Raw genomic sequence first — 10,962 nt, forward strand, 5'->3', positions numbered from 1 at the left:
TAATACTAAAAAAAAAAAAAAAAAAAAAAAAAAAAAAAACAGTAATTGTGTTATCACTTGTATGAGAAACATGCCTAGATGAAAAAAAATTAAATAAAACACTTGCTCAACCATTATATAACTAAGTCAGAATCTAGAGAGGATACAGAGTCGTAAAGATTAAAAATAGGGGTCCAAGTTTTATAAAATTGATCAGTTGAGCCCCGAGTCGAATATTTCAATTTTTCAAGTGAAAGGAATGACATCAGATCCTTTAACCAAGAGGTAGTTGGAGGGGGGGTTGGACACTTCCAATGCAACAAGATGCACCTTCTAGCAATAAGAGAAGCAAAAGCGATAACATCTGCTTTCTGTCTCGTAATGGATGACAATTGAGATACACCAAAGATGGCGACTAGGGGACATGGAGATAGAGAAATGTGCAGAGCCCTAGACATGAAGTCAAAAAAAGAAGACCAATAAGAGGCCAGTTTTGGGCAGCTAAAGAAAGTATGGGTGTGATCGGCAGGAGAAAATGAGCATCTGATACAGGAGTCCTCTGTTTCTGGAAACAGTTTATGGAGTTTAGCTTTGGTAAGATGAATTCGATGAAAGACTTTTAGCTGAATCAGACTTAGCCGAGCACATACAGAAGTAGAATTAACTCTAGCAAGGGCCTCAGACCATAGCTCTTCCGAAAACTTAATTTGCAGCTCATTTTCCCAAGTCATCTTTAGGCAGGAGAGAGAGGACGTATTAGATGAGAGTAACATGGTGTAGACAGAGGATATACGACTACCACCTGTAGGGGCCGACAATAAGTTCTCAACCAGAGACTTTTCTGGTAATTGAGGGAAACTAGGGAAGTTAGTCTTAACAAAATTGCGGAGTTGAAAATACCTGAATAAGCCTGTAGTATGCAGGTTAAATTTGGACATAAGATTGGTGAATGTGGCAAAATAATTATCAATAAAAAGATCTGAAAAACAGGCCATACCATTATCTTTCCATCTTTTAAAAGTGTGATCAATAGCTGGTGGTAAAAACAAGTGATTGTTGCAAATAGGACTTAAAACAGATAGTGACTCCAACCGAAAATGTTGTCGAAATTGTTTCCAGATTTTTAAAGTCGATAGCACGATAGGATTACTAATATAATTGGAAGGACGCATGGACAAAGGAGAAAAACAAGAGCAGGAAGAGAAGAGGAAAGACAAGTAGCAGCTTCTAGAGTACACCAGTTAACCTCCGGCGAATTACACCACAAGAAAATCTTCGAAATATTGGCGGACCAGTAATAATAAAGAAAATTTGGCAGAGCTAAACCTCCATCACGTTTATTTCGTTGCAGGATAATTTTATTCACTTTAGGAGTTTTACCAGCCCAGATAAAAGAGGAGATAATTTTATCTAGGCACTTAAAAAAAGATTTAGGTAGAAAAAGAGGGAGGGACTGGAAGAGGAATAAAAGTCGCGGCAAAACATTCATTTTAATGGTCTCCACTCTCCCAACAAGAGAAAGAGGTAGGCTGTCCCAACGCTTTAAGTCTAGTTTAATTTGATCAACCAAATTCGTAAAGTTATTCTTAAGGAGAGAACCGAAAGAGTGTGAAATGATTACACCTAAATAACGAAACCCTGAAGGTGAAAAATTAAAAGGTAGAGTGCTTTTCTGAATTTTTTTAGCCATGTCATTTATGGGGAAACATTCACTTTTGGTAAAGTTTAATTTGTAACCTGAAAAAGAGCCAAAGGTGTCGAGCAAGTGCATAATCTTGTTAGCGCAGCCAACTGGATCCTGTACATACAGCAACAAGTCGTCAGCATAGAGAGAAACACGATGTTCTGTGCCTCCCCTTTGGATCCCGCGTATAGATGAAGATACTTTTAAGGCGATCGAAAGCGGCTCAATAGCTAAAGCGAAGAGCAGAGGGGACAGAGGGCAACCCTGCCGTGTCCCACGGGAAAGAGGAAAGAATGACGAACTATCAGCATTAGTTTTAACACTTGCAGAGGGAGCCGAATATAGGAGTCGAATCCAAGAGATAATATTGTGCCCAAAGCCAAACTTTTCTAATACAGTAAATAAATAATTCCATTCCACACGGTCAAATGCTTTTTCAGCATCAAGAGAGATTATCATTTCAGAAGTCTTAGACATAGATGGACTAAAAAGTATATTTAGCAATCGCCGGATATTAGATGACATCTGACGTCCCCTAATAAAGCCGGTCTGATCCTCAGAAATAATATCAGGAAGACATGCATCGATGCGCTTTGCCAGCACCTTCGCTAGAATTTTTATGTCAGCATTCAATAAACTAATAGGTCTATAGCTACTACATAAAGTTGGGTCTTTATTTTTTTTTAATAAAAGGGAGATAGATGCTTGATTTAATGAAGCTGGAAGAAAACCTTGCTCAAATGACTCCACATACATATCAAACAGTAAGGGGGCTAACTGCGCTGAGAATTTTTTATAAAAGTCTAAGGGGAAGCCATCCGGCCCTGGAGCCTTGTTACACTGCATGAGACCAATGCAGGTGGTGATTTCATCTAGCCTGAGAGGTAAATCTAAAGTCTCCTCTGTTAATGTATTAATAGTGGGTATATTTAAATTTTGTAGGAAAGACTCCATTAAAGAAGGATCAGAAGGAGGTTGAGAAGAATAAAGACTGGAGTAAAAGGAGGAAAAGACAGAGTTAATTTTTTGAGGGTCAGTAACAAGCTCATTAGAATTGTTATCATAAATCTGTGCGATATAGCGTGAAGCTGACTGATGTTTAAGCTGGGAAGCAAGAAGACGGCCTGCTCTATCCCCATGTTCGTAGTATGTGGCTTTAGTTCTTTTAATTAAATATTCTGCTTTATTTATTGAAAGCAAATCAAATTCAGTTTGTAACTTTGATCGTTTTAACTTAAGATCAGGTTTGGGATCGTTTGAATACTGTCTATCTATCTCTAAGATTGAACGGACAAGCTCTTGTTGCCGAGATTTTCTAGTCTTGGCTAAGTGAGCACTAAAGGAAATGATTCGGCCACGAATAAACGCTTTGAATGTCTCCCATAGAAGGGAAGCAGACACGGTTTCTGATTTGTTCGTCTCAATGAAAAAAACTATATTTTCAGATAAAAATTCACAAAAGTCAGTTCTTGCAAGAAGCCCTACATCAAATTTCCACTGAGGTCGGCTCTTAAAAGCGGGCAAAAAGGAGATATCTAACATATGCGGGGCATGATCGGAAATAACAATGGCAGAGTAATCTGAAGAAATAACCGAAGAAAGTAGGGCTTTATCAAGGAAAAAATAATCAATCCGAGAGTAAACATGGTGTACACTAGAGAAGAAAGAAAATACCTTATCAGAGGGATGAAAAAAGCGCCAGGGATCTATACAGCCTATTTGATTTGTCAGCGAAATTAGAGACCTAGACATAGCAGAGAGAGAAGATGATTTAGTCGCAGATTTATCAAGATTATTATCAATAACACAGTTAAGGTCCCCTCCAAAAATAAGGCGATGAGTGTCAAGATTTGGTATTTTTGAGAAAAGCATAGACATAAAAGTAGGGTTATCCCAATTTGGGGCATATACGTTTACTAACACTACTGGAGTTTGAAAAAGAGTGCCACTGACGATTACAAAGCGTCCTTCAGGATCTGAAAGTACTTGTTCTGCTAGAAACATGACTCTTTTATGTATCAGAATTGCAGTACCTCTTGATTTGCTATTAAAACTAGAATGAAATATTTGGCCCACCCATTGTTTACGAAGTCTGGTGTGATCACATGTACGCAAATGTGTCTCCTGAAGAAACATAATATCAGAGGACAGTGATTTTAAATGGGAAAAAACTCTGGAGCGTTTAATTTGGCCACCCAACCCACGTACATTCCAAGTAGTGAATCTGATATTGTGTCCAACCCCTCCCCCCTTAGAATTAACAGGAGGTTTGTTCATAAAACTGCAGGACATATTAATCTAAATAAAGTGTAAAAAAAAAAAAAAAAAAAAAAAAAAAAAAAAAGAAAGCTTTTTCTTTTCTTTTTTCCCTCTTCTTCTTTCCCCTTTTTTTCCTTTTTCCTTTTCTTCTTTCAAGCTCAAGCAGGTTAGCATGTGTAAGAGACAACAATAAATGCCAAGTAAGACAAAAAAAAAATCCTCCATCAAACATAACCCCCGAACATACCCGGAACAGAACAAAAACACAAGTATGTTCAAAAATATCAAAAGAAAATCCCTTCTGATACTCGTCCACTTGGACATGGCGAGTTGCCAGAAAAACGTTATCACAACCGATTGTGTAGTGGAGTTGACTCCAACAAACATAAAGATTTTAACACTAATAAGAGAATTCACTCCTGAAAGAGAATGGACAGGGTGCCGTTCATCAAATGTGCAGAACGAGGGCACATAGCGAAGCTAGCGACTGTAAAATTGACAAGGAAGGATATTTAAAGATTATCTGACTGTCCAGTATAAGTGAAATGAAATGTGCATGTGTATAAATATACATAGGCGACGTACATACATATGCACCCATACACATTGCTCCATGAAGGAGACGAAAAAAAAAAGAAAAAAAAAACAAGTTTAAGGCAGTTTAAGTTTAGAAAGAGAGAGAGAGAGAGAGAGAGAGAGAGAGAGAGAGAGAGAGAGAGAGATGTACTGTATCTCCTTGTCAACGCCGCTCCTCAAAAGTTACTCAGCAAAATTTTGGTGGTAGAATTTTTCTGCTGCCTCAGGAGAGTCAAAATAGTGTTCTGTGTTGTTGTAAGACACGCGTAGTCTGGCCGGGTAAATCATGCCAAAACGAACACCGCGTTTATACAACAGGCCCTTGATGTTGTTGAACGCAGCTCTCCTGTTAGCCACCGAAACGCAAAAGTCCTCATAGAACTTGATTCTGTGACCCTTGAAAGTAATTTCCTTTGACGATTTCGCGAATTTGAGCACAGCCTCCTTCTCCACGTAACGATGAAATCTCACTATAATCGGACGGGGATTTTGACCTGAGCGCGGTTTGGGCCTTAAACTCCGATGGGCGCGATCAAGCTCCGGTGGAGAGGGAAGAGCGTCGCCCGCGACCTCGGTGAATAATTCTGTCATAAACTGTCTGGTGTCCTTTCCCTCAATATCCTCTGGAAGGCCAACCACACGAATATTCTGCCGTTTGGACCGAGAAACGAGATCTTCCACGTTAGCTCTTAAAGCGACATTCTCCTCCGTCACAGACACCAACTTCGACTGAAGGGTAGAGACCTCCTGTTCGAGATGTGTAATCCTGTCGCTGTGGTCGGATAAGCTAGTTTCCATATCAGTGATTGTAGTCGCTTGAGTCGCCAGGGTAGACCCAATAGAAGCAATGGATGAGTGAATTGACTCCAACGACGAATTCAACAGCGCGGTGAGTTCACCAGTCATGTTTCTCCTTAGTTTATCAAGTTCGCTCACCAGTGTGTCAGTCGTTAACGGACTTGCGGCGTCGTCCGACATCTTGCCGCTTTCATGCCCAGAATTAGGCGCCTTGGTTTGAGGGTTGATTTTACCACCAGCTCGCGTACCCTTACTCATCAGGAACATGTAATGTTAACAAATGCCAACCGTCGCACTAAAATAGCTAAAAAGCCCCAAATGTAGTGTTATGAGGGAAAAAAAGTGAAATTTTAGTCGGAGCACTAACACCACGCGTCTCTCCACTACATGGCAAAACCGGAAGTCGAAAGTAATGTCTTTGTTGAGCTTTTGCAATGATGTGATTAGTGTTAGTTGTCCACTTCAGGTTATTGCTAATGTGTGTTCCTAGGCATTTAAAGGAGTCAGTGATGGTGATTGAATTGCCATTTATTTGTATGGGTGTTTTGGGAAATGGCCTACGTCTAAAATCAACAATGAGTTCCTGAATTTTGGCTGTGTTGAGCTGGAGGTCATTGTTCGAACACCCACCACCATGCGGTACTGTGTTTCATCATTGTCTGAGATGAGGCCTACAATGGTTGTGTCGTCCGCATACTTTATTGTTTTCACTGAAGTGTCCATGGATGTAAAGTAGGCTATTATGGGACGCCGTTTGTAAAGCGGCCCACGCTGAAAATAACAGCAACATTTTGTCACATTTAGCTTCAAACAACGTCAAAAATGTATACCAGTTTTTTAAACAGTCACTTTTTAGCACATTTACAACAATATTTGTCAACTTAGAGATATTTTAAATAGTTAAATCTAAATATTAAATGTTACAACTAAATGTTAAATGTTAAATCTAAATGCTAAATCTAAATGTTAAATCTAAATGTTAAATCTAAATGTTAAATCTAAATCTAAATGTTAAATCTAAATCTAAATCTAAATGTTAAATCTAAATATTAAATGTTAAATCTAAATGTTAAATCTAAATCTAAATGTTAAATCTAAATCTAAATGTTGAATCTAAATGTTAAATCTAAATCTAAATGTTAAATCTAAATCCGGTTACCGGCATTTTGAATTTGCATATTAGTTAAATATTTAGTTTCACCCGAAACATTTAGATTCAACATTTAGATTTAACATTTAGATTTAGATTTAATATTTAGATTTAACATTTAGATTTAACATTTAACATTTAGGTGTAACATTTAATATTTAGATTTAACATTTAGATTTAGATTTAACATTTAGATTTAACATTTAGATTTAGATTTAGAATTAATATTTAGATTTAACATTTAGATTTAGATTTAGATTTAGATTTAACATTTAGATTTAGCATTTAGATTTAACATTTAACATTTAGGTGTAACATTTAATATTTAGATTTAACTATTTAAAATAAATCTAAGTTGACAATATTGTTGTAAATGTGCTAAAAAAGTGACCGTCAAAAATTCATACCAGTTTTTTAAACATTTTTTGAATCTAAATGTGACAAAATGTTGCTGTTATTTTCAGTGTGAGCCGCTTTACAAACGGCGCCCTATAAAGTATGCTGTATAAAGGGAAAAGAGCCAAGGGGAGAGAACACAGCCCTGAGGAGCTCCTGTACTGAGGGTGAGAGGGTGTGAGGTTATGTTATTAACTTTCACCCTCTGTGATCTATTCCACAGGAAGCTCCTTATCCAGTGGCATATGGCTGGGTCAATGTTCATGTCCAAGAGTGTGGTAAAGAGTTTAAATGGGTTAATAGTGTTAAAAGCGGAACTAAAGTCTATGAACTATGAGTGTCTATGAGTGTATAGGTGTTTGGTGACTCCAGATGTTGCAAGGTATGGTGGATTATATGGGAGCAAAAACAACAACAAACCATCAAACAAACAAACATACAAAAAACATGTCTCCACTAAAGTCCACACAGCTGACATGTTTACCTGTTGCAAATTATCCAAGTTGTGTTCACGAAATAGACACAGAACACAGTTAAAACGAGCCACTGGAGGAGCGCTAATTTTATTTGATCTAATTATTTGTCTGCATCATCAGCTACGGAAATGAACTAATCTGCAATAACTTTACAAACGAGATATGGGATAGTGACGACTTAATAAAAATAATACAACCTTAATAAATCGATTTATTACATTTGGGAAATGGGTAAATATTAAACCCAATATCCACCAGTATAAAACAGAATTGATGCCCAATATTGAGTTGTTACAATACCTTATAAACCAAAAAGCTAAGCGTACCTATTGAATATTTGAAACTCTTTCAATAAATACCTAACTTTCATTCATTTGCACAGCTTGCAGGAAAGTTATGAGGGGTAGACAGATAAGAGGGCAGTCTCAACATTAACCATTGGACGTTTGGAGTGTCTATCTCAAACCCTCTAGCGCCACCTACTGTCCAACGTTGCACTCACATTTATTCTAGTAACTTTTCAATCATAAGGACTATAAACAATTTTTTACACTGATAACCATACAGAACATAATATCAAAACTAGCAATAGTAATAATAAGAATAATAATAATAAGATTAAACAAAAAATGTAGTGTATATAAAAATATAATGAATAAGTTAAAAGTTAAGAGGGCCATTACATTATAGGAAAATGATTACATGAAGAGCCCCAAAGCAGAGCAGATTCTAAAGGTCTTAGTAACTTTCTTATTAGCAGATGCTGAGATTACATTCAAATCATTTTCCATTTCTTTAAGAAGACAGAGCACGCGGGTTTATGGTTTGAAAAGTTGCATTTGAGTACAATTTGCTTAAGAAAATAATTATATTACTTATAAAAATAGCATACGTTAAATAAATGTCAGCTCTAAACTTCTGTATACATTTCTTTACAGGGTAAAATCTGTGGATCAGCTTGAAGGATACTTCATTCACTTTATTTAAAGTATCAGCCACTGGAGTTTGTGATGAATCATTTAAGAAAAAAGCTGTATTATCAGTTAGTTGACTAATTATTATTTTTGTATTGCCAATTTTGATACACTTTAAATTATACTATTGATATGTAAGCTAAGGAATTGTGTTGCAATTAAGAATAGATAAGCGGAGACTGGACATCCTTGACTAACTCCCTGATTCAAAGAGAATCTATAGATGAAGTATACTGTAAAAAAGAAATCCATAAAATAACAGAAAAAGTACTGGCAGCTTGGTATCCGATGACACCCCGCCGGTAGGTGCGGAAAGTGCGCAGCATATTTACATATTATTCATCTTACCGTCACTCTCATCAGCATGCATGTTCTCTATATTGCTCACGTATTTCGTATATTTTACCACTACCGATGTGGAATTAAAATGGATTTAATGTAGCCTAACTGCATATATGTGTGTATATATATATATATATATATATATATATATACATCATCTATTATTTTAAATTGTAATAATATTTCACACATAGGCTAATACTGTTTTTACTTTTGACCAAATAAATGCAGCCTTGGTGAGCATATGAGACTTTTTTCAAAAACATTAAAAATATTAATGTTTCCAAACTTTTGAATTATAATGTATCCTATATAATAATGGAAATAAAAAATAATAATTACTTAAAATAAAAGTCTTTAAAGTTCTTACCCTTTCAAAACCCCCAAAACCAGCAGAAAAGGATTTGCTGACCAGGATTCTGTCACTGCTCTGATCATTTGAGTCTATCAGCGTCAGGTAAATGCTGTTCGTTTTCTCAGCAATGATCTGTCTACTAGTAGAAACTATCACCTTGTAGGTCAACATTTTGCCTGAATGAAAGATGTACAAACTCTGGATCCTCAGTTTATTCTTAAGCACAATACTCAGAGAACCTCGACCCAACAGAAGAATACAACAGGCTTTATAGGATAAAGCCAGACACATCAAAATAGAATCATCATGACTAATATGTCACGCTCTATCAATATGATTGGTTAAATTGTTTAAAGCAAGCCCATTTTCATTACCCTTTGTTAGCGACATCAGCAAAATATCAAAAAACATTGTAAGGGGTTAATATTCCAGTCTATCATTTCACAATACAGTCAAAGAACAGAACATTGAGTCAATTTTTCAAAGTTCCATTTGACCAAGGTTACACTGAGTCAAAAGTCTGTTAGAAGGTCAGATCATATCGAAAGTTCGTCTGATGGCTACATCCTAAATAAAAGGAAGTTGGAATTATTTTGTTTTATTGTTAGATCTGGAATGGGAAGTTAGTCACCATCAGACAAAAAAAATGGGAAGTGTTTTAAAAGTCTCCCATAGGTTTAAAATCTAAAGTCAGATTTCCATGGTTAGTAACATAATTAATCTTATCTATGAAAAATCCACCGCACGGCGCTACTCTCCACCTCCTGTGACATTATCCTGTTTGGTCTATCACTTAAAAATGTCATGGTTATACCTGCATATGTGATCTGTGATGGATTTTAATTAATCAACTTTAATTAATCAACTAACATTTGTTTTACTTGCAGGAATGACATTCATATGCTTTTAAATGTTTCCAAAGTCTTTGGGGAAACCTTGTGACTTTGATGTGTGTGTGTGTGTGTGTGTGTGTGTGTGTGTGTGTGTGTGTAAAAAAAACAAATAGGGGAAGTGAAACTAGACAGTTGACTCTCAAACCCTGTAATCACAAAAACAGAGTTTGCTTGTGCCAGTGACAGAGGGAAAAGGTTGGGGCTTTTGAACCAATATTGAAGGTGACATGTTAGTCTTATTTGTTTTGTCAATTATATAAAAACTGTTGTATCCGTGTTTTCTGGTGGGATTCTCAATGGAATTTGTCTGAGATCCTCCGGCCTTGCTTCTTGGGAGAGATTCCCTAAGAACTGCTCGGGAAGATCTCCTGGCCGTGATTAAAGCATTTAAAGGACATTTGCAGAAGTCTGTTTGTCGATTATTCCTGCGCAGGAAGTAAGCTAGTTTAGGAAGTGAGCTAGTTTAGGGGAACAAGTTAGTTAGGTGACTATTATTGAATGGGGACGTCGATTTGTAGACGATACCCAGATAGACTAAACGTCGACAGTAGACGTTCGGGGATGTCGATTTGTAGACGAGACCTAGATAGTTAGGTTTAGGGAAAAAATCTACCACAGATCTAAATCAAGTTTCTGAACTTACAGAAGAGACAGGTATGTAGAGGTATTCCTGTGGTTTAGACAGTCCCCTTCCACTGATAAGCTTTTACAATTACAATTGCTATATTTACCCTTCTTGATAATATCTTTAATATAAAAGTGAAGAGTAACATAAGAGTGTATATAAATCTAATTTAATTTGGATATAATACGCACTGTAAAAAAATATCGTGATTTTAACGGTAAAATAATAATTGGTTAACATAAAGTTTCTGTACTATATACAGTAAATAACTGTGATAGATCTAATTGTACATTTAATGAAAACATTAACAGTAAAATACTGTTAAATTTACAGTTTTTGGAAGTGAAAAAGAACAAGTCATTGTATAATTTACAGTGAAAAAAACGTTGACATTCCCACAATTCCCTGCGTGACACTTCACATTTTATGTATTTTTGTTGAAATAACTGTTTCTT

At 36.2% G+C, this 10,962-nt stretch overlaps 1 protein-coding gene across 3 annotated transcripts in view; it reads right to left on the reverse strand.

Moving 5' to 3' along the window:
- Positions 1-9,217, reverse strand: part of LOC311288274 (polyunsaturated fatty acid 5-lipoxygenase-like) — a 135,878-nt gene extending 126,661 nt beyond the window's left edge. For all 3 annotated transcript variants that reach the window (XM_084405598.1, XM_084405599.1, XM_084405600.1), the window contains exon 1: positions 9,005-9,217. In XM_084405598.1, coding sequence (XP_084261724.1) covers positions 9,005-9,160 — 156 coding nt within the window. In that variant the 5' untranslated portion in view covers positions 9,161-9,217. The remainder of the gene's footprint in view (positions 1-9,004) is intronic.
- Positions 9,218-10,962: the final 1,745 nt, after the last annotated feature.

The sequence above is a fragment of the Rutilus rutilus genome, assembly GCF_951802725.1.
Source record: "Rutilus rutilus genome assembly, chromosome: 3".
Classification (NCBI taxonomy): domain Eukaryota; kingdom Metazoa; phylum Chordata; class Actinopteri; order Cypriniformes; family Leuciscidae; genus Rutilus; species Rutilus rutilus.